General features: G+C 33.4%; 1 protein-coding gene across 1 annotated transcript in view; it reads left to right on the top strand.

Annotated features, from left to right (window-relative positions):
- The first annotated feature begins 2911 nt into the window (after positions 1–2911).
- LOC111064103 (sodium/potassium-transporting ATPase subunit beta-2) overlaps positions 2912–24936 on the top strand; it is a 34294-nt gene continuing 12269 nt past the window's right edge. The window contains exon 1 of the mRNA XM_039425411.1: positions 2912–3190. Coding sequence (XP_039281345.1) covers positions 3031–3190 — 160 coding nt within the window. The 5' untranslated portion in view covers positions 2912–3030. The remainder of the gene's footprint in view (positions 3191–24936) is intronic.

Here is a 24936-nt window from a genome sequence, read left to right as displayed (position 1 = left end):
CATCTTGTTTTCACTATTATTATTACTATCGTATTTAATAAAACTTTAAAGTGAAAAGACACTCACATTTTTTGATGTGGCGACGACCGTTTCGTGCTGGTATTGCACATTTTCAAGCCAAACAGAGACTGAAGTATTTAAGGTTATGAGGGTGAAATTTGGCCAGAGTGGGGGTGAAGGGGAGTTTTGGCGGTTAATGGAAATGAAATGAACAGTGAAATTAATGAAATTTTCCATTCATAATAATTAACTGATTAATACATTGAAAATTACAATATATATAATCAACTCTAGACGTCTTATTGATGCTTGATAAAGAACAGTAGCCTTGATATAATACTGTAAAATATATCAGTTTCAACTCAAGTATAAAACACATATATCTACCATATTTTCAATTTCAGCTCGAAACTAATAATTTGTATAGAGAGTGAGAATATAGAGCGAATTAGTATCTTTTTTATTTGGATCATCACTCCACTATAATATTAATTTATTTAATCATACACAATGATTAATAAAAATAATTAGGGAGGACCAACAGACAGACACAGCCCAATTTTTTTTCTCCCGAATTTTTTCAGTATAATACCATCATTGATAATATTCTAAATAATCAGGGTTACTTAATACTTATCTTGAATACAAATCTCTCACCTCTTATGAAATATTCACAAAATATTTCCGATTATTCCCACATTATTAATTGAACAATCATTATTACTGGTTACTAGATTTCTAGTATCGTAATGTAAGAATAGTATTTCTAACAAGTCTGAGATTACCTCATTAGATTGTTGTGCTCCAAGAACAATTTCTATATCCGATATTGAGCTCCTCATTTCTCCCTCCTAAGGAGAATGTTGTGTTTAACAGATATATCGTGTAGGCCTATCACACTCAGCTCTAATTCTACCAGGCGCGTTTCTTGGTACTGTACTTATGCTGTGTGAATTGGAGTGCAGAGATCGTCTCCACGTGTAAGTACCTACTAAAACCAAGAAAGTGAAGCAGTCAACGAAGAAATGATTCGGCGGGATTTAACCGGATTGAGCTAAATCACAAAGGTTGGATTTTTCAGGTTCTCCTTAGCCGTTGAAACAGAATGCCTGAGTAAACAGAAATAGAGACTCAAGGGTCAATAAACACTGATTTGCGAGAATGGAGAATGCTCTGATTGAAACTGGATGGTGGGGGGTAAAGTGCAAGGAATTTCACATCCACTCCAATTAAAGTACTTGATACTTATTATTAAACAAAAATCCAAATTAAATGCAATTTCTCATTAATTTCCATATGTACTTCATACTCTTGACAAAATTGACGATTCCAGATATCGTACAAATAACAAATTATCTAGAACTTGTTGACATTGTAATTTATCACTATTAATACCATGACCATACCAGGGACATCACTTGTGGTGTTGTGAGACTATTATATACAAAATATACTAATTATATTATATACTATTATATATACAAAATTCCTGAGTGAGACGTTTGTCACCAATAAATCATCGAAAACAGTTCCGAGATCCTCTAGTCCAAGCTAATAAAGACCTCTCTTTCTTTGAGAATGTTGATTATTGGTGAAGTAGTCGAAAGAGTCGAACAGTTGACTAAAAATGAAAGAAGAAAAAATATTAGACTGTAGTTGACTTGATAAAAATTATAGACTTTGTAAACTTGATAAAAATGATAGGAGAATAAATTATAGTTGACTGCCGTGAAGCGGTAGCCTACACGTTACCCTACTGGAAAGCTAAAGACGAAGGACTTTCTCGAAATTATAGAAGATATTGAAAACGTTGTTGGATCAATACGGTATTGTAGAAAATTATTTAAGGTACAATTTTATACAGAATAGTCATGTTTTCAAGATGCATAGTTTTCGAGTTATATGCGAGAAATAAAAAATGGTACCTTTGAACCAAGAATAGTGTATTGCTATATCATCCTTGCCTTTGAACCACCCCACCCCCTTAGCTCAGGAGGTAGTGGTGGGGACTTTTAATATATTTACCACCTTAATACCCTAAACAGAACTGCGGGTTCAAAAATTGTCTTCCAAACTTTTCCTTCCATATCCTTATCGTAGCATTGATTACCAGGACTATAAGTGTACAAAACATGGAACATTGTATTTTATTATAGTATCCTTTTTCTAATAGAAACAATATAAAAACTTGTAGTACCCTTTATTAAAACTTGTAGTACCCTGGAATATAAGTGTATAAAACATGGAACATTGCATTTTATTATAGTTTCCTTTTTTCTAATAGAAACAATATAAAAACTTGTAGTACCCTTTATTAAGCCAGATAATATGTCAGCACAATCAAATAAGATTTCATAAATAAGACAATGGAATAAAGACTATCACGTCTGAACTACTGGACTAATTAAATAGAAATTTTGCATATAGATCCTTAGATTAGCGAGGATGGTTACAGGCCTATTTTAAATTCTTCAAGATCTCAGTAGGTCCAGTTTGTGAAGTTTTTAATTAGAACTTGAACTTGAAAATATTTTAACGACCAATTAATTAATACTTTATTAGTTTGAATAAAGTAGCCCATATAAGTGAAGTGATTTTATCCTTTTCTAAAGCAATAACAACGTTTGAAATAAAATCAATACTCAATGATTTGATTTCCCCACATTATGCTTTTGACCTTTCGGATGGTTTCAATACGTTTGAAGAGATGTGAAAATCCCGAGGAAAAGAAGCAGAACAGCTGCTACAACAGTGATCGCGTATCGCCGGTGATTTTTGATTTTTGAAACATCGTTTCCCATTCAGCCTTGGTATGTGAACGACGTTATCGCGCACGGCGCGGTGGGCGGGGGGTGTGAGTTGCAAGGTGGGAGGGGGGAGTAGAGGTGTGTAGCGCTGGCGACGGTCCGGCGGCGTCACAAGTCCAGTCTGCGTTCTGCGTCCGATCCGAACGCTGCTCAGTTGTGTGCGCCCGGTGTTTCAGTTCTGTTTTGAAGTTGATAATTTCTGTTGGAGAAGTTTAGTGCTAGGATGTCGAAAGGCAGGTCCGGTGCGGCAGATAACGGCCCGGCCGGCTATGAGTGGGAGTACGCCAGGAAAAAGGACGACAGAACCAAATGGGAGAAGATCAAGCAGGGCATTTGGAACCCAGAGAAGCACCAGTTCCTCGGAAGAACTGCCAAAAGTTGGGGTGAGTCTCGAAAAAACACAAAAAACGCATTTATTGCCTGGAGCGTTACAGCTAGGTTTTTTCTAACTGAATGCTCCTATCTTGTTAGGACCTTCCCAATGACCTCCCATGAATTATTCAGAAGCATCTTGAAAACAAGCAACAGACTCCTTCACTAGCCTCCACTGGAATTATTACATAATATCTAAGGACAGGCTACAGATCTGAAAATCTCCGGTCCCCTGATAACATTTCGAGTAACAACTCGATTTCATATATACTACGTCGATCCAGATCCTGTACAATTAACAGTTCTTCTTATTAAGTAACAGAGAACAATATATTTAAATCACCGTTTAAACTCATATCCAGCTTAGATTTTATTCGAATAAATGACTAAATATTCGGATAATCGGATGATTATGCTCAAAAGCATACAGTAATCGAATGATTGGGCTCAAAAGCCCACCATGAGATTCTTATGAACCAGCGTATGTTCTTTACGCAGGAATCATGAGTACAACGTGTAGCCTATTCAACCCCTTCATTTAAGACTTGATCTTCACAATGTATTTCACTGGAATCCGTGATATTACTGAAACGAATTTAACCTTTACACTATGGATATTTCTAGGTTCTAGGATTCAAATAAAATTTTATTCATCAATAAACAATTGCAATACAAATTAGAATACTATAACATAAGATACAATTAAAACAATGAAGTTTTATGCATTGAATCATTTCTTGATAGGTATCTATCATTAATTCAAATTAATACAAATTAGAGTACAAATTAATACAAGCCTATTCAAACCCCTTCATTTGAGACTTGATCTTCACTTGAATCCGTGATATTACTGAAACGAATTTCACCTTTACACTATGGATATTTCTAGGATCTAGGATTCAAATAAAATTTTATTCATCAATAAACAATTACAATACAAATTAGAATACTATAACATAAGATACAATTAAAACAATGAAGTTTTATTCATTGAATCATTTCTTGATAGGTATCTATCATTAATTCAAATTAATACAAATTAGAGTACAAATTAATACAAGCCTATTCAAACCCCTTCATTTGAGACTTGATCTTCACAATGTATTTCACTGGAATCCGTAAGATTACTGAAACGAATTTCACCTTTACACTATGGATATTTTTAGGTTCTAGGATTCAAATCAAATTTTATTCATCAATAAACAATTACAATACAAATTAGAATACTATAACATAAGATACAATTAAAACAATGAAGTTTTATGCATCGAATCATTTCTTGATAGGTATCTATCATTAATTCAATGAGTAAATATACAACACACTATAAATGATATGTATTGGGGTGTAATAATAATGTATTAGGGCTGGATTCAATAATCACTCTTGATTACTTGAATATTGGAACGATATTATCATTTCCACTTGAACGAGAAGTCTCTGCGAAATGGAATGTCACTTGGGTGACTTGCCAAGTCATTCGAAACTTAATGGAAACCATAGTTCTGTATCTATAAAATTAATATGAATACGAGTCCTGAATTAGAATCTTCAGGATTTCAAAATAATAGAAAAACTTGATAACGAATAAATATTTCAGTACTATATTTCTCTCTCTCTCTCTTAATCTTATAATATCTGTTGTTCATTGTTTTGTTTACTTAGAATTGTATTGGAGGGTTAAGTGTAAGAGAGGGCCGGCTGCGCCCTAACTTCGCCCTCCTAGGTTTTCAATAAAGGCAGCTAATCAAACAATTGATCAATCTCTCTCTGTCTATCTCAATTCTCTCATCTAATCTAATCGTAATATCTATTTTTTACTTCACAAATCAAGAACGTAAATAAAAGACTCTAATCTAATCACGCATTCACTTTCTCATTTTCATTTCAGTATAGCTCTCTTGTTTCCCTTCTCTGAGAAGTTGATCAGGGTCCACAAATAGAACCAGGATTGACAAATTTGATCTAATAACTCACAGGAATCGATCGATACAGTACTTCACTACCTAAGTTTATCTAATCCAACTAATATTTTGGTACCCGTCAATCCATAAAATAAATATATCAGATATGTTGGTGTTTTAATAACACAATATCGCGGGGCACCGAGCTTCGCTCGTTATTTTTATTTATTGATAAACAGAACACAATTCTCTAAAATTATCGTGTTTATACTTCACAGCTGGCTATATGTCATCTTATGAATTTCGGAGATGCGATATTTTGATTTCTCACATACTCACTTTTTTACTATCCACAGCTGTTTTAGCCAAGGATGAATTATTCTTTTAATGTCGTTCAGCGAGTTTTCCCAAGGATAAGACCTAGAGCAATAGAATCTTTATATCATAAACTTACTATGTTCCAAATTTCGTGAAAATCGTTAGAGCCGTTTTCGAGATCCGTTAAACATATATAACCAGATATATAAATACAGAAATTGCTCGCTTAATATAATAGGATTACCAGATACAGGTTTCCTAGGTAGGTACCGGTTTATCATATGATATAACCTACTCCATTAAAAAATCAAAATCTTGTCGTAATACACGTTACGTACTCATTAACTCTCATTGAATTTGCTATTGCAACCCCATCAATTCCAATCACATTAATGATAATTAATATCTTTGAGAGTGGGAATTTTTAGAATAGATTTTTGCATTTGATATTCATGACACCATCACAGTAAAGTTCAAATGAGTTTGATCAATACCTACTTAAGTAATAGTAGGTATTGGTTTGATTGTCCCCATTCCATTCCAAAGTAAACCCAAATTTGATACTTCTTGATATCACAGAGCTGTCAAGTGCTATTGACACAGTCTGTGGAAGAAGCCATCAAAATTAATAGCTTAACGAGGTTTCTGTGTATTTTCTCTTCATTATGGATTGCGCTATTGACAACATACCTTTTCAGTTAGTTTTAATGGAATCATGATGTTATAGATAATGATTGAAAGTGCATATGTACAAAAGGAAAGTGTATTCTTACTATAGGCTACCATTATTTATTGTTTCTTCCAAGTCTACACAGAAAACCCATATTGAGAATAGCCAAATATATTGTCGTAATAATAGGAGATTGACCATTGATAAGGTTTTCAAGTATAAAGTATTTCAAGGCAATTTTCGGTCTAACATTGTTCTTGATATCATTGTACGAAAGTGTAGAATCATTTCACTATTAAAAGATCAGATTATAATATCAAATCACTGATATGAAGTTTGTATAGTAGAGATATTTTGAAAGATTAATTCCAAACTGACTGGATTATTCCTATGAAACAGTCGTGACTATATTACACATTAAAAAATATATAATAACTCTCGTTTCCTGCTCAATAGAACAAACAAATAAATGTTACGTCTCGTCTAAATGTTTGATACCGGAAATCGCTAAACCATCATTTTCTGTATAGAAATAGATCAGAACTATGACTAGATAAAACCGGATTATGCTGGATTATCCGTAATCCATGTACTGTGTTTTCGAAATCTTTGCATATAAATGTGTCACGTTAAAGCGCGGTTAATAACGTACTTCAAGAATTTGTCCACTATCTCTATCTTGCCACTCCTCCTCTTCTACTGTCCCTTTATTTATTTTTATCCATTACCCTAAATTTATTTCTTAATTCATTACCTTTTTGCTTATCCTCCCCCCATAAGTCCGATGACGCATTCCCACTAAATATCTCAAATTTACAGATGAAAATAAATTCGAAATTACATTTGTTCATTTACAGCATTTAATTGGGATTTTAGTTTGGAAGGTCATTGAAGCATGGCTCATGATAGAGTTTGTTCTGCAGAATTATACTGGTATCTTGGAAAGTAGGCCTGCAAACTCATAAAATGGTGCCTTATTTTTATTCAAACCCCATCTTCGCACCTCTCCTTGTGGGACCCCTGGCTTAACGTATGTAGCCAGTATATGGTATATAGGCTATATCACCATATAGCCAGCTCATGGTGGAGTTAGTTTTGAAGTAACTTATAGGCACTGCTACTTGAAAGTACAAACTCATAAAATGATCCTTCATTTTCAACAAGGATCCGTATGGTATAAGCTACCAAGTATCATAAATTCGAAAACATAATTTTCTATAGATATTATACACTTTTTTATTATATTGTTTATACTCTATATCTTAATTCCTTAAGTCGTAAAGCACAATAAGATTTTTAAACGATACCAGGACAAGACATAATCATTGACATACCTTGTAATGAAAACATTGTGGGTGTGCTATGGATAGACTATATAGTTTGTCTTATCAGTTATAGATAAATATAACTTTAGATACGATTCACAAGCTATCATCATGATATTGGAATAGAAATATTCGATGGTCGTAATCAGTTACAAACGATGAGTTAGTGATGTCATTCATAAAATAATCAATGGAATAGTCGATATATTTGAGAGTTTTCATAGAATTTTCAATAAAATTTTGGTACAAAATCCTTCTTCTTCACTTGAAGGATTAGTTCTAGTAAATAACCTGTTCCGGTACCCATCTTTTCCTCGGCCTTCCTATATGGTACAAAATGTTTAATATAAATCATTAAAACATATTGAAGGCTGTCATTATTCTTACAATTTTTTATGGTGGTAACTAGTTGTCAGATTTCAAATAATAAACTCTCAACTTCACTGTTGATATTTCTGCCTCAGTTTATTGGAAGGACATTTGAATTTTTTACGATTTTATTGAAGATTTTATCCCAGCAACCTACCTAAGAATAAAACATTTTTGCATTTAAATGATAACTTTTTACAGCTAAGACAGTAAGATGAATTATTATGAATCTTCTCTTTATCGTTTCTTGTTCTCAATTCCCCAAACAAAAATGCCAGACCAGTTTTGATTTTGAGTGGATGCGTTACTGAAAAACAATATTTTGTTTTGTCTCCCATCATAGATAACAATTTAACCGAACTTGACACACTAATTTCACGAGCGATCGGTGTCAGCTCTCAAGCGCCATATTTTTAATAGCATAGGTTTCATACTCATATCTAACCGGCTAGTAATTTGAGTTGTTTTCACCATGATAAATGAATTAAGCCGCACCCTTCGGGGTGTCTATAATAATAATGAATGCTTCTGTCAGTGAGTTTGGTGATAACACTTTATTGACCCAAGGTCACGCTCACTCAGAAAGTCATTAAATATTCTGCATCAAATTATTTTTTATTACTAGTGGATTAATGGGATTACAATGTTTTCTCATTTTTTTATAACTGAATAATGTAACTGCAAGTGAGATGCTCTCTTGGGTTCTCATAATTTCGTATATCGATCTTTGGTATCAGCCACATGCAGTATATTGCACTATCCATCCTGAATCTAATGAATATCAATAAAATCTATAGATATTTGAAGATAGAATCTGCATTCCAATATCGTCTCGCGGAGATTTATATCCATTGTTGTTCAGCCACAAATTATTTTCTTTTACGGAGTTATAGAGGATTTATATTTGTACTGATTTAAATTTTCCGCTTTTATCGTTTTTGCTGTATAGATAATTTTGAACTCCAAACAATGTTCATAACATTATAATGTAGAACATATAAGCTATGCTGATTTGATGAGATGGTGAAATAGCCGACAATGACAGAGTTGAAGGAATTCACTGAAATCCTAAATGAGTCTACAGGGAAGTAGGAAAATATATAAGTATAGGTTCAGATGATTTGGTGTTTTGTGTTAGACCCAACGAGTATTGAATTTCGAAAAATCCTTATTGAGTTTGAATTTTGAAAACTTCCAGATTATTTCTTTCCACCTGTTATTTTTTGTTCGAAGTAGTTGAGAATTCCAATGTCTTAATAAAGTCTTCTAGGCTTTAGAGATTAAGAGGTACTGTTTCTGGAGTGAATGATGAAACCCATTCAAAATTTTCCTGTAATAATGTATTAAAACTGAGCCGAAAGCTTTGAAATGACCGCAAGAGGTCAGCGTCATCCACATTAAATTTGATTATTCTTACTCTTCTGAGAGCAAAACCTATTGGAGAGTGTTTGGCCCAGTAGTTAACATCTCATGAGATAAGATGCTGACTATTGGGCCACTTTCCAATCATTTTTGCACTCGGGACTCAGGTAGGCCTATAATTATTGAAGTTTATGAGTAGGCCTGAGTTTTATTATTGTACCGTATTCAACTTTCAAGGTCAAATAGCTCATATACTCCTCTTTCAAAAATCTTACTCGAATAAAATATCATTTCAACAATCAATTATTCTTCACACTTTTAGTTCCTAATGAATGAAAATTCAATTGTAACAAAGTGAATACATCCTCTCAGAAGCTTGGCGGAATTGATGACACGTCTTGAGAGCATGACAGCATGTCGAAGATGTATTTTATTGAAGACATAATATGTCTTTATAACCTCAGGAGGTACAATTAAGCGAAATATGATAAGATAAAAAATGTTACAAGATCTAGTTCTGTTTTGAAACTTTATGGTTTAATAATGTTTGCTGAAGGCAATTCATCGAAAGATTATTTTTGAGTGCCCTTGGTATATAAAACTATCTCAATAGAAAATCTTAACACGTACACGAATGACTTAAATCCCAGTCCCATGCTAGTGAGTTATCTCCTCACGTTTTCCTGTTCACGAGCGAAACTGATGAAATATTGTCATCTTAGCACGGAATTGTTAACACTGAAATATGTACACATGATCGTTTACTAGTTGTCAAGTAGTTGTAAATTAAGTTTCCCACATTATTCTAACACAAACCTTAAAAGCAAACCTTCATATTGAGTCACAGTATTCTAACTACAGTGTACAGTACAATATCTGTTTCACATTATTGTTCCATCTTTATGTCTTGATAGTCAATAATCTCCTGATAAGTGGAAACTTTTAGCATTTTGATCACTTTTCCATTTCAAGGTTATTTCTGGATAGTGATGGGATTTAGTTGATTATGATACAAGATTCTAACTCCAAGCAAAACTCAACTACTCAAGTCGATATAATCTTCAGGTGTCTCATGAATCTTTTGAGAATACTTCCCAAAACACATCCTCCCTATTGATTCAGTTTTGGTGGTTGACATGTCGGAACTATACTCCACCCCTGAAAGCATCTCTCACCCACACCAGTTGTATGCTCTTCCTAAATAATATATTATATTTATATTTTCTAGCCGACAGGCTCACTTCGCTCGCCATATCCGTCTTGCCAGGGGGCTCCGCCCCTTGGACCCCCGGATGGATTGTCCAAAAATGAGATCAGCGGGCTCGCTTCGCTCGCCTGCATTTTTCATTTGAGCATGCTTCATTCCATCAGAAAGTCAAAGTACTGAGAAAACGCAGAAAAGCTGAGAAAAACGCTGATTTTGGGCGTATCTTTGATGAAATATTAAAGTCACCTCATCACAAAATTTTAAGACCCTAGCTAAACCTCTGTACCAAATTTGAACATTTTCTGTCTTGATGAATTATTACTTGATGAAAGAACCGAGAAAATGCAAAAAAAAACGCTGAAAAAAAGTAATTTTGGGCGTATCTTTGACTTTATTGCAAATTCCTTCTAACACAACATAATTACACCCTAGCTGAGCTTCTGTACTAAATTTGAACATTTTCTGTTCATTTTTTCTCGATAAAGCTGAAAAAACGCTGGAAAAACGCAGATTTTGCGCGGTTCTTTGGAAATTTTTCCAAATCCGTTCTTAGTGCGCCTCTAAAGGGCCAACGGCCAACTGAACATACCTACCAAATTTGAACGTTTCTGTTCCGGTAGATTTTTAGTTCTGCGAGTGAGTGAGTGAGTCAGTCAGTGAGTGAGTGAGTGCCATTTCGCTTTTATATATAGATTAAAACGCCATTCCTCCCTGTTTTTCGCCAAATTTTCATTAAAAAATTGATATCTTTACTCTTATTTATAATTGAATTTTTTCGTGATTTCCATTCCAGTTTACGGTAGAATTCCTCTATTAAGTGATTCGGTGGTTCGGAATCCACCTAAAGCTGTACGTCATCTCTCGTCATCATTATCCACGCACATGCAAACCTGGAGCACATGAGTACTGAGGGCATAATCCTCATCAAAAACGTTATTAATTTCAATGAAAATTCTCATTTACCATCGCTGCGGAAATTCTGATAACTTAGCCATAAATTAAAAGCAACGAGCTCCACATTGTTTAATTTTTTCAAAGAAATTTATTACGTTCAACTCCACTTTATAGAAGGTGAGTTCTGAGCTTGAGAAACGTCACTCATAACACGTGTATAGCTAATCTAATCGTGAGGATTTATTGCAGATATATGAATATTACAGAATGTTTATGGTGGAAGCTAGACCACAAAATATCTCTAACACAAAAATTTATTAATTTAATTCCTACCACAAAATATTCCACCACAAAATTTATTCACCACAAAAGATTCTCATCTCAAAATTATCAGTACCTATAAGGAATCTAGTAGGCCTATCAAGAAGACATGAATGAGTTTTCAAATGCCATTCAGTACTATTATTGAAGGTTTTATTTCGGTTTAGTATAGTGTGAGTATAGTACGACACCGTAGAGAGAGATTCTCTTCAAACTTTCAGAATTCCTTAAAAATAACATTAATGTTATCATTCATCCAATGCTGACTGTTTAAAATGATCTCATGCTTATAGTACGTGATCCATGATAATTATAAGTGCCAAGTGACTAGAATAATAATTATTTGTCTCAACATATTTTGAGTTTTCTACCAAACTTGTTCTATCCATATAGATTATATTCCAACCACGAACTACGATTCAGGCCTAATCCTTGGCCTATATCGTATTGCAAACCAGACCTTGATCAACGTACTGTAACTTGGGATATCGAATTATCATAAATCCAGTTTTCTTCAGATACTAGACTCTAAAAAAATCGCAGTATAACAATGTGCTTTGCTCAAAGTTTCAACCTGCTTGAACTGGATATTACTGCCTTGAACCTGGTGACGTTTATGCATTTCAATTTCAATCAGAGACACCTCAGACAAAATTGAAAGTCAATATCTGTTTTGTGTTAACAGTTCAGTATTGTGTTAATAGCTCGAGACAACGAGACGATAGCAATGGAAATCTCATATCTATATAGGTTACTGATTCAACATTTATACTACATTCGGTTCTCACGTCATTCTCAGATACTATATCTGATTGATGTTACTATTTTTATTCTAGAATCCCTCAAGTTTACCATAAGTTTCTTAGCTCTCACTATGTCTTGTTTTTTGTTCTGCAAATAACATGTTTTATCATAGAGAAAACATAGCATAAGAAGATATCCCAAAAGGTATAGGGCGTTTATGTTCCAAAATTCACTGTTTGTTCAAGCCGATTATTGTCGACTAGCAGGTAACCCGTGCTCAGCAAGGGTCTATTTTCAAACTTGACGTAATGAAATCTTGAAAAATTGAAAATAGGCCTATAACCATCCCCTGTTGATTAAGAATCTATATGCAAAATTTCAAGTAATCAGTCCAGTAATTCAGACGTGATGATGCGCCAAACATAATTTTCCTATATGAGTGTATAGTCCAGTTCTTTCCTTTATTATAGTATAGATTATGGTACTGTCTTGGCAGGGTGAGAGAGTATGTATGGCACAGTATGAGGGACTTAACAGCGTCTCATTCTCTCATAGCTTCACGGAAAAGATTCAAGTTGATAATCGTCTTGAACAAACAGTGGGATTTGAAACATAAACGCCCTATACCATGGGATATCTCCCAGTTCTACCTTTCTCTATCATATGGCTTTAGCAGAACATCACAGAAACATGGAAAAGTGTAACTATAGCCTACTGCCTATACTGTAAAATGTACCGAGTAGTGGACAATATCAACTTATTGCAATCCTGATGGAAGAACTGAATGCATATTTTTCAGTGATTGTGATAAAAAATAGTTTTCAAAAAGGTTTCCTGCAGGGATCTCTTACTGATTGGAATCGTTTGACATCAAGATGTGTGCAAACAAAGAGCGGTAAGGCGTTCCTAGTTCCAGCTTGTTTAGGGAGGTGATAGATGTATTTATATGGATATCTATCCTAGATGTATTTATATGGATATCTATCCTAGATGTATTTATATGGATATCTATCCTAGATTTATTTATATGAATATCTATCCCAGATGTATTTATATGAATATCTATCCTAGATGTATTTATATGGATATCTATCCTAGATGTATTTATATGGATATCTATCCTAGATGTATTTATATGGATATCTATCCTAGATTTATTTATATGAATATCTATCCTAAGACCGCTTTGACCGCTGATAAAATAAAGAAATTTGAGCATGGAAAACCTGAGATACTAAAACAAAATATTGAATTTAGCGTCTGTAGAGTCAATCACAATATTTATTATTGAATAATACTTGGGAATGAAAAAATGTAGCCTACAAAGGTCTAATTCATCTCTTCTGCTGCTAATTGCGTAATTTTTATCACTGCAGAAGATAACAGCCGTAGTATTTGAAATGTTTCAGTATTATGTCAGTCGATAAATTATTGAATGACCTTATGATCATCTATCAATTGTTGTGTGAAAACAATTGATAACAGCGCAAACTTTGATCTTATTCAATGCACTGGTCCATGGAAGTTTGTTTTCAGGCTAGGTCCCATTCTACAGCTTCCAGTAGAACCGGATTTGCTTAAACCGGTTGATTATTGTCGGTTTCGGAGTGTGGATTGATCGGATAATGATGTTTGACTAAAAGGTGTGGGTTGAAGATAATTCTCTTGGCGTGTACTGATTTTTGCAATTGGCTAATTGGTGGATCAATTTTCAACAAAAACTGCAATCCCACTTTTGAAATCGAATGATCAAAAATTTATAATAATAAGAAAGCAACACTAGTTTAATTTTAGCGGAATATTAAGAGCGGAAAAATTACGAAACTCTTTCTCGGTGGTTTGCTGTTGGGAATAAAATATTTGGTGGAACAGCACAGTTTGATAGAGGTAATTTGTGAATGATTCCAGGTTTAGCCAGCCAGTGGATAAAAATAGCGGCATGGAGAATGATTGAATTGGTGGCGAAATTGAAAATATGCCCGTAGCTTAGAGCAAGGCAGATCTTTTCTCGCAGAACTGATCTTGAACGTTTGCCAATTTTTCAGTATCAGTAGCTGGTACAAACTGGAAACCTCTAACCGCTTAATATTGAAAATTTAATTTTAGTTTCATTCAGTCTACAACACACTTATTCGACCCAAAAATGATTTTATCACTACAAATTAGTATTTTATCAGTACCCTGATAAAAGTTATAATGATAGCCTAAATTTATCAAGTTTTATTGGACGAAATTAAGGTATTTAATCTGGTAGAATTTTAGTATCACACATCATACTGATTGTAAAATAATTCAATGTTAAAAACCAAGTTAATTAATAAGACTCATTCGGTGTAAAATGTGTTCTTGCATGGATTGAATTGAATTATACTTATGCAGTTTTCCACTTCCTAGACTCTCGTTACAATAATCAGATGGATGATTAAAGTGTTGATTCATTCCAATATATTGCAATGGAGAGAACTTTTTTGAGAGAATTGATCAATCAAATCAATATAGAAGCATCTTGACTAACTATCAATAAAAATTCGTAAGTTCATCCAAATTCCTTCCACATATTCTATCGTACTCTTGCAAAAATGCGATAGAAACAGATGTAATATAGAAATGGCTTACCATAACGATTTGATATGGAATGACAAACATGGTATGGAGTGAATTAGTAGCCTAATAGAAACTCTGGAACTTTCAACATAAGAAATCTGGTGTTCTGCTGTCCCTTAGTGAAGTATGTACAGTATTATTTCATAGCTCCTCTATAGTGATTAGTGGCCTAATAATTCGAAATTTAACGGTGTTATTTTACTATATAAAACAGCTACGTAACATACTTATGAATGGCATTGTTATATTCACATGATTCAATTTTACAGGAAATTACTGATGTGAAATTCATTATAAATGGTATTATTTAATATTTTTAATATTCGAATTTTACAAGAAAATATTATTTTGAAGAATATATCCCATTTTTTGACTTAGCACAAATTCATTTGATGTGAAATTTAAAAAAAAAATGTGTTGAATATAATTATGTTGATGATTTCAAAATAGCCTGTTAAATAATGGTCTGTACAAAAATATGAATACTGGATTTATCTTGGAGAGTATTATCCCATCCAATCAGCCTTATCAAGTTTGGTTACTCACGTTTTCTAAATTTGAATACAAAAACGGGCCCATCTTTTCTACTAGATCTGAGTTCTCGATTCTCTCAGTTGGATTTGGTTGTAACAGAGACAACTGATACAAGTAGGCTACGCTATCTTTTCTCTATGGTTGTAATGAAATTCAAAGTTAAAAGTTGGTTGGTTGCTGTCTCGATCAACAGGTGCTGTGTTGAGCCAAGCAATAAAAAGCTGAGTGTTGATGTTTCGGAGGGAATATCCAGTTGTATCTGGTTTTTGTAAAACGCTCTGGTAAGGGGAACGAGAAGCTGGAGCTGGAAAACGAGCTGTGATTATATCGGAAACTTTGACCTTGGCTGCTGGAATCATCGTAACTTTGACCTCATTTAAATATAATCTGATTAAATCATCGCACATAAAAGCGTTATGATTAGTCGAGCGTCAAGGTCGAACGATTTTACAGATATTGAATTTGAGAGATACACATTTTCTGTAGATTGATTTTACTAATACATAGTTTGATCTTTTTGTGGATCCTCACAAACTGAGTAAGATGACGCGGTCAGAAACGGATATAGAAGCATTATTAGATGCTGTAGTATCAAATCTCCCATGAATATAATTTTGAAAATATTTAATTACTCTACACAATTATTTATTTTTTCATTTTCGAAGTGGGGGTAACCCATGACGCCTCATATTGTCCCCTCATGTTCGCCCTTGTGGGGGGGTTCTATTTGAACTAACTAGAATTTTGTAATTGAAGCTTTGGATATACCAGTTTTTTTTATCATTATGCGATTATCATTTTGTGATTTTTATCATTATGCTTCTTATGATTATAGTGCGATTGTTTGGATGAAAAAATCAAGTTAAAAAGCATTTAGTTAGGATTTTCGTTTAATAATAATTATTCATTGATAAGCATTTGAACAAATGCAAATTCTAATTTATTTCCCATCTGTAAAAAATCAAGTCGTAAACTCATCAATCAAATTTTATTATTCTCAACTTTTTAGAAAAGTCGAATTGAAATTAATCAGTGTACATTAGCACACATCAGAAAATCAATCTGATTTATGACTGTTTGAATTTCCGCCTTTCTTCAAGTGAATAAATTTGATTGATTTCTACTTTTCATATCCTTCTGCCTTTATTCCAGCTACACAAACACCTTTCGTACACAAGGTACCCAGGTACCCCAGTACGGGTTTCAACAGCCTTTCAACTCTGATGTATTGCTTCCTCTCTCTCTAGGAATCGATCCTTCTTGAATCCCCAAAAAGCAACTTGCTTTGGAATTTTAACAAGCAGCCGTTAGTGGTTGCATATTGTTAGTTTTGGAATAGAACACAACATCCAAATTTTAGGATTTACGATATTATGATACCTGTGATTGGGAATAAGACAAGAGTTTCTATTCTCTTCACAGAGAGTGTGAAGCCTTGGAGGTATCTAACCCAATTCTAATTAATAAATGTACACACCTAATTGAGCTTGATGAGAAAATAAGTAATGACTTTCATTGGTAATGATTTCGTTATTTTATTAGGATCAATCAATCTGCTGATCTGTTTTTTATGGACAATAATTAGTATTGATCTGAGACCTCATTTCCTATACAATCACATTATCATTTATAGGGTACGATGAATGTTTTTCAAATGATTTTGTAATAATTGACTGGTTTTGTCAATTTGAAGTGAATGAATATGTTTGATATTGCTTATAACCCCTTTTAAAAATAGATGATCCAATAGTTGGATTTCTTAAACTGCGCATGATTGATAGGATATTTTGTAAGGTACGGTATTTATTTTTACTGAATTACTTGAGAAAAACTCATAGAATGAAGGTGACTTATTTTATATTAGAAGTACCGCTAATATCAATGAGTGCTACTGTGTTAAAAAAGCAATTACAATTTGTACGAAATCCAATATACTTTTATTCCACTTTCAACTTTTTCACAGTCATGTAGGCAACTCTTCAAAAAAATCACAATTTTATCTTGGATCAGTTCATTTGATATAGTGAAAAAGTGTCTTATCTTCATTCCTAATTCACAAGTTAGTGTCAATTAAAACATAGAGATATCTATTTACACAGAATCAATTATTGTACACAGAAGTAGAATCGCTGTAGATTCCAAATAACAAAGTAAATAATGGTGGATAAACTATTTACTTAGAAATTTCCACCGGGATTGAAAACTATTCTTGGATGAAAAAGTTTGTGGTATTTTTGTGTTAATGGGATGTGGCAGATTTCCAATTTGAGTAGTTTCACTGCGTGACTGTGACAGTGTATCTTTCATCCTTTTCATTCATTGAAAAATGTTTTCTGATCCAGTATCAACTGCTAGCCAACTCGCTAACAATTTTTATAGGTTCCAACTTGTATTTTCATTACATAGGTATTTCTGTTATAGGTGATGTTCAAAGTAAGTTCGAAATGAGCTTACAACTATCTGTTTATATGCCAAGTTGATGATGTGTGAGCACACACGAAAGCATGCTCCTGTAAAATATTATTTTTATGAAAATAAGGTGGATTTTTGACAACATTTTTCAAGTCTCTTCAATTATAAGAGCCAAGTGTTTTTCAGTCTGTTTTCAATAGTATAAATTGTCAAATTTACAGTCTTCCGAGTAGACTTTAAAACAAGTTTGTGAGTAAACTCACTTTAAATTTCAGTTGCATTTTCGAGAAGGCATTTCTCGAATATTAATACAGTATCGCGAGTCTGCTCTCCCTAAGCGTTGAATCTGTGAAGTCTGAACCAACCAATGTTAAGAAATCTCATTCATTTGGCAACAATTCTACTTATTATTATTAATTTGATGACCGAATGAGATAAGAGAGTTGATTGAATTTATATGGAAATAAAATCTGATTTTAAATGGATGTGAACTAATCTTCACTCCTTTCTCACCATATGCTGTCAATTGAAAGTATAAGACGTTAATGTCAATACCATGAAACCTGGTTCTGTAATGTGAATTAATTTTTGAACAAATATAGTGGTTTGACAACATCAACGTCTTATACTTTCAATTATGGAGAAATACCACAACATATCATACCATACAATCAATTTATTATATATACTGTCAAGTTATTGCCTTTGAACTAAATAATCTCATTAGCTTACTTCTTTTTCCGGTATTTTCTATACATATTATTATTCTTATTATTAGTTTAGTAAATCAGCACTGTGTCAGGAAGAGTTTTAAGCCGTCGATATTTCTTCCAGTTTGGCAAAAGCTATTTTCACTCACTCTCCATTCACAGACTCAAGTCTGTGGAGAGGATTCACTGTGTATATGAATTTTATAAATTTGTATAATGTTTTTGTGAATAAAAAGCTAATTGATTAGATTATATTTAAGAATTTAAAAATAAAAATGTAAGAAAGGACTGGAGTGATCAAAAGTCTATTCTTCCAGCTTTTCCTTTGCTCCAATTCATTGGAAAGTTCAGATCAGCTTGAAGGAAGAGTGAGAGCTTTGGCATCTGCTCTTGTCTAGCCTTCAACTGTTGGCCGTCGACCTTTTAATTTGATTTGTTGATAGAGAGAGTGAGAGATAGTGGGTGACAGAGGGACAGAGTGAGAGAGAATGAAAGAGTGAGAGAGAGCTCTCGTCTTTTATTGATACTTTCATCCCTATTGTTGACGCTATTATTGAATTACTGCGATGATATCACTACCCTCATCCACCCCATGGCACCAGTGTGTGATAATGTCTCGACCTATTCACATGAACTGGATATATCCTGATAATACAATGCTTCCAGCCTTCATGGTCCCACGTGGCTTTCTTCGACCTCTTGATTCTCTCCAGTCAACACAAACAAAACCTAAAACACGGTACATTCTCCCAAGTCAACAAACACAATGCTCAGAAATCTGAATTGATTCCACAATTATAATGGCTTCCAATTCATGCCGTAATGGGTGTCGTGTTGTGCTAAATATTTAGTCAAATTTCTTCGGGGAAAAATGAAAATTGGAAGCTGGAATGACATCAGGTTAACACTACATGGCTTTTCGAAATAAGTCGTGTTGTGACTCTCTGATTTTTTTGTCGTGTTTACTAATAGATTGTGGTTGATATAAGGGCTTTATAATCAGAAATTTCGAACTTATCGTTGAAGGATGAAAATTAAAGAAATAGGCAAATATAATTTGTATTATTGATTATACTGTAACTCGCATTGTGCGTTGCTTATCAATTATCTTGAATTAGCTAATCATTCTTATTTGGTGTAGGAGTGATTCCAGATAAAGATTTTACACCAGTTGATATTGCAGAATGCAATCTATTACTCCAGATAAAAGTCTTCTCTGTGTTAGCATTCAATTTATTAGTCTCATTGCTGAGTAGTGAGTAGTCTGACATAACTCAAAATCAAATAAAATAAACTTTTATTCAATGATATCGCGCTTACATGACAAATTCCATTATACAAATGATATTACAGATCATTGAATACAATACTGTTTGCTTAAGAAAAATCTTGTCTGCAAACAGGAGTGAAATACATTAGATTAGATTAATGCATTATCTTCTATTCCTGACCTGTCTCAATCTCTATAAATCGAGGAGCTTGTTAGAAAATGATGTTAGAAAACAATGATATAGATTTCTTACGGAGTCATCAAGTAGTTTATCATGATTTTGTAGAGGTACCGTATTGCTTGTATTTGCTGGAACTGCTATTATTCATATTGAAGAGAAATATTCTCGAGAATTGTCAAACCAGCAGAAGAGAGAATGGGAATCCAGCAAGTGAATGCCTATCAATATTAAGATATAATTTCAAAAGCTCAACATGATTTTCCCATTAAAAGCCTTGTAACTCCCAGCGAGTTCATTAGGGTTCATTATGATAATACATGAAAACAAGATAGCTTGATGGAAAATGCCATGATTGAACTACTATTTCATTGTTTCTTTACCTCTATAAACTATTACCGAATATAATTCAAATATTCCTAAGGTGATGACAGATCAATGCTCGGTGGATATATCAATCTGTTTTCATCAGTACCTACATAATTATATATGTTTGTATGAATGCATGGTAGAAGCAACTAAAGTGAGCCTGTGTAAAGTGAGACTAATAGACATAATTCATATTGTATGGAATAAAAAAACTTATCCAGGATCCGAATTATGTGAACATCCATGATGTAAACTGTAAAATAGAGTTACTGTGGTTGGGACATTTTATCAATTCAAAGTCTAATTGATGGAAAGTTTTTCAGAAACCAAAGTTTAATGGAAATAAACGGAAGGTGGCTGCTTATGGGTTAACACATTTTAACGCATGCATTGATGAAGTTTGTAGAATATAGGTCAAGAATAGGCTGAATGTGGCCAACCGCGTTATGGAACACGGAACAGAAATATTCATTTCTAAAAATATCGTTCTCCTCCGAATCTTTAGGTGGACTTGAATGTTCGCTCGTGTATAACTGGAAACTCTTATCGCTTCGATGAATTTCCATTCGCTTGCAGATCAGTAGGCCTACGATAAGTGATTGAATTCGTCTGCATTGTGAAGAAATTCAGGATTATAATATTCAAATTATGAGATAGAATAATATGAATTATCCGTGACACGTATTACTTTTTTCAGCGAGCTTCCAGCAGATTCAGGCACGGTTGCACAAAAGCCGGTTAAATTTTAACCGTGATTAACTTTACGAGAACCAAACAGAGAAGGTGTTCTTGAAAATACGTCTCCTCCAAATTGTTCTCGCGGAACTAATCACGGTTAATTTTTAACCGGCTTTTGTGCAGCCGGCACTCTGACTTTTGCGGACTGCAGTCATTAGGCATTCGAAATTCAATATAGGCTACTCTTTGAAAGTTTGGAGTCCTATGGGAGTTTGCTATGGTCGTTTGTCTTTCAGTGGAAATTCCAGAGTTTGATTCAAATTATGACTACCTACTTGGAAAAGAATTCCACCCACTCGATATAAACGTCAATTCATGTGATGCTTCATTTGAAAATGAATGCAATAACTTATCAACTTGAAAGCTCCATTTGAAAAATAATCTTTTGCAATTTGCGTACAATATTTACGTATAGAATCTGATTGAATCGGCCCAGTCTAGACACTCTTATTGGCTACTATAGTATAATCTCCTGAACAAACTCATTTCGAGATCAATATAATATAGTAAAGGTATGTCAATAAATTGTTATTATATGTGTAGGCGTGATCATCGTTTAATGATAATTCCAATAGAAAATTTTATATGAATCATGAATCTCACATAATCTCAATAAGTTGAAATGTTAACGATAAGAAATTATCAATATATGGAGCAATCAGTCTGTTTTTCCAAAAAACTATTTTGTTCTATGGTGTGGCATGCCTGATAAAAATTTCTTCACTAGGTAGGCATTTGTGACTGAACCATAAAACCTATGATATTCAGGAGAGGTATAATATTTTTTAAACCTTGCTGAACCACTTCAAACACGGAAAAATCAATTATTAATTACCGTACTCAGTTACGCTTTGAAGAGCGGATATTTATAGTAGATTAACATCATCTCGCAGTAATTGTTTCGAAGGTCGTCATAGAAGCTGTGAGGATGGCATGCGCGGTCGCGTACAATCAGCAGTCGATGAAAATGATCTGGCAAATATTGAATGACCTCAAAAACTTCCTCTCAGTGTCCATTACATGTGCATTTCAGGCTTTTCTTACTCAATGTACTCTTTTGGAAGACACTGCAGTAAGGCTGCAGATACATGCTCAGTTTCTCTTCTAATGTTTCATATAATTATATACTGTATCAATCTACTGATACAGTATCGTATAATTTATGTGGACTACTATTTTTTATATCATTATTGATGCCCGAAGCACGATAAATGTTTGATGTTATATATTTTGTCATCGTTATGTCATATTGATCCTGATTCTACTTCTACTCCTGCTGAATGTGCTTTAATGCAACAATAAAATAAAAATTTCTAAGTAATTTCCTGACTGGAAACAATGATCAGTATTGTTTCTAAAATATAAATCAGAGAAATGAGCTCCATGAAATCACTACAAATCACGTTTAGAGATTGTTATTCTCATAATTCAAAAAATATAGTGTTTATTGTATGAATGTGCAAGCTAATTTCCTCATCTAATCTATTAAAGATTCCATTACCAGTAAGGTAGGCCTACTTCATTACCGACGCACTAGACATTCTGAACAGCTCATATCAATCTTCAATACAAAAACGTCGGTAATACCGAAAGCACGGAAGAAGGTTAACTAGTAGTGTTCACTACTCCATGCCGAAAGGTACCTCTTTAATACCGGTGACAAATAATCTAAGTAGGTATCCTATTATAAAGCGAGCAACTTCTGTATATATTTTTATATCTGGTTATCTGGTTATTTTTATATCTGGATATTTATATGGTTATTTATGTTCAACGGATCTCGAAAACGGGTCTATTTCACGTAATTTGGAACATAGTAGGTTTATGATATAAAAATTCGATTGCACTAGGTCTCATGCCTGTGAAAACTCGCTGAAGGACATGAAAAGGATAATTCATCCTTGGAAAAACAGATGATAATTTCGTCGTCTGTTGATAACAGAAGATTCATGTGCCTGAGTGGGAGATCAGCTGTGTAAGCAATCAACTTACCGTATCTCGCGAGTAATCTAAAAATTTTAATAGACTTGAACAAAATAATCTGATTTGTTGACATGACATGACAAGTTATTCATTATTTGACAAATTTGAATGATTAGTGAGTGTTATTTTGTTATTCAATTTGGTTTGTAAATAATCTAAATTTGAACTTTTTTGTTTTTAAATTTTTGGACTGAAAATTGAACCTGAATTCAAGTGTATGGAACATAACCCACTTCCTGGACTATGTATAGTGTATAAATCGAAATTCGGGAAGAAATATTTTTGGGCTGTGCCTGTTAGTCCTTCCCCAATCATTTTAAAGAATTGTGTTCTGTTTATCAATACTTTATAAATAAATAACGAGCAATGCTCGGTGCCCCGATATTCTTTATTGAACGGTATCTCTATTCTATGCTAATACCAATACAAAGCTATAACACATTACAGTACTCCCATTCTCCCATAAATTGTAATTACCACTCAAGTTCAAGTAATCATCATTAGATAATACCATAGATAAAAGATAGCATATAAGAAGATATCCTATGGTATAGGGCGTTTATGTTACAAATTTTGATGTTAACTCAAGCCGATAGTCCTAGTAGTTGTTTTTCGTGAAGCTATGTGACGCTGATAGTCTCTCATACTGTCTCATAACAATATGATTATTATCTATATAGTTATTATATTACAAATTGCTTTTTCATATCATATACAGTTCAATAATTATTTTCTTAGTCTATATTATGTAAATTCATCTATAATTTTGCTGTATTGTAAGCTATTGTATATAAGTGTATAAGCCAGTATATATTGTAATCTACATAAATAAAGTACTCAATCAATCAATACTGTGCCGCTCTCACACTCTCACCCCAACTAAACGGTAATAATAGACAGTAGACGACAGTAATCGGCTTGAGTTAGCAGTGAAATTTGGAACATAAACTATCTATACCATGGGATATCTTCTTATGCTATATTTTCTCTATGATAATACTCATGATTGTAATCTTATTGCTTTGTAATTGCATAAATTTATGATTAAGTAAATTATTGCATAAATTTGAAAAGCATTTATGATTGCGAGTAATCGATGTAGGAGGATCAGGATTGGAATTTAGCATTTTTAAAAGTGGTGTTTGCATCGTTAATCGCAAAATTTGACACAACTGGAACAAATCAATTCTGTTGTCGCACGCAGTGATGATCGAACTACGCTTCTCACAAGAATATTATTTGGAAGAAAGGATGGGAGACACGCCCCATCATCCTTTCTCAACTTTCATTCAATAAAATATAATAGATATAGTTCTAATTATATGAAGATAATATTATTGACCGAGCGAAGTGAGGTCTAAGATTCAAGTCGACGGTTTGGCATTTCTCTTAATGTTTAAATGTTTATATGTTGCGCATTTACGACGAAACGCGGTAATAAATTTTCATGAAATTTGACAGGTATGTTCCTTTTTTGATTGCGCGTCGACGTATGTATATATAAGGTTTTTGGAAATTTTGCATTTCAAGGATAATATAAAAGGAAAAAGGAGCCTCCTTCATACGTCAATATTAGAGTAAAAATCAGACTATAGAATTATTCATCATAAATCAGCTGACAAGTGATTACACAGATGTGTGGAGAAGCCAGTCTATTGCGGTATTTCCATAAGGTCTATAGTTTCAATCAGGTACTTGTGGATGAGAATACTGCGTGAGGTCTACTGTTCACAGAACTACTAGTATTTATTTAATTTAGTTTATTTTATCCATATATACGAGTACGGAACTTACAAATCACGAAAGAATTAATAATAATGGCATTTTGGCGTTTGGTTACTCGCC

This window comes from Nilaparvata lugens, chromosome 3 (assembly GCF_014356525.2).
Source record: "Nilaparvata lugens isolate BPH chromosome 3, ASM1435652v1, whole genome shotgun sequence".
In the NCBI taxonomy this organism is placed as follows: domain Eukaryota; kingdom Metazoa; phylum Arthropoda; class Insecta; order Hemiptera; family Delphacidae; genus Nilaparvata; species Nilaparvata lugens.
The sequence above is the reverse complement of the archived record's forward strand: the minus strand, read 5'-3'. Positions and strand labels throughout refer to the sequence as shown.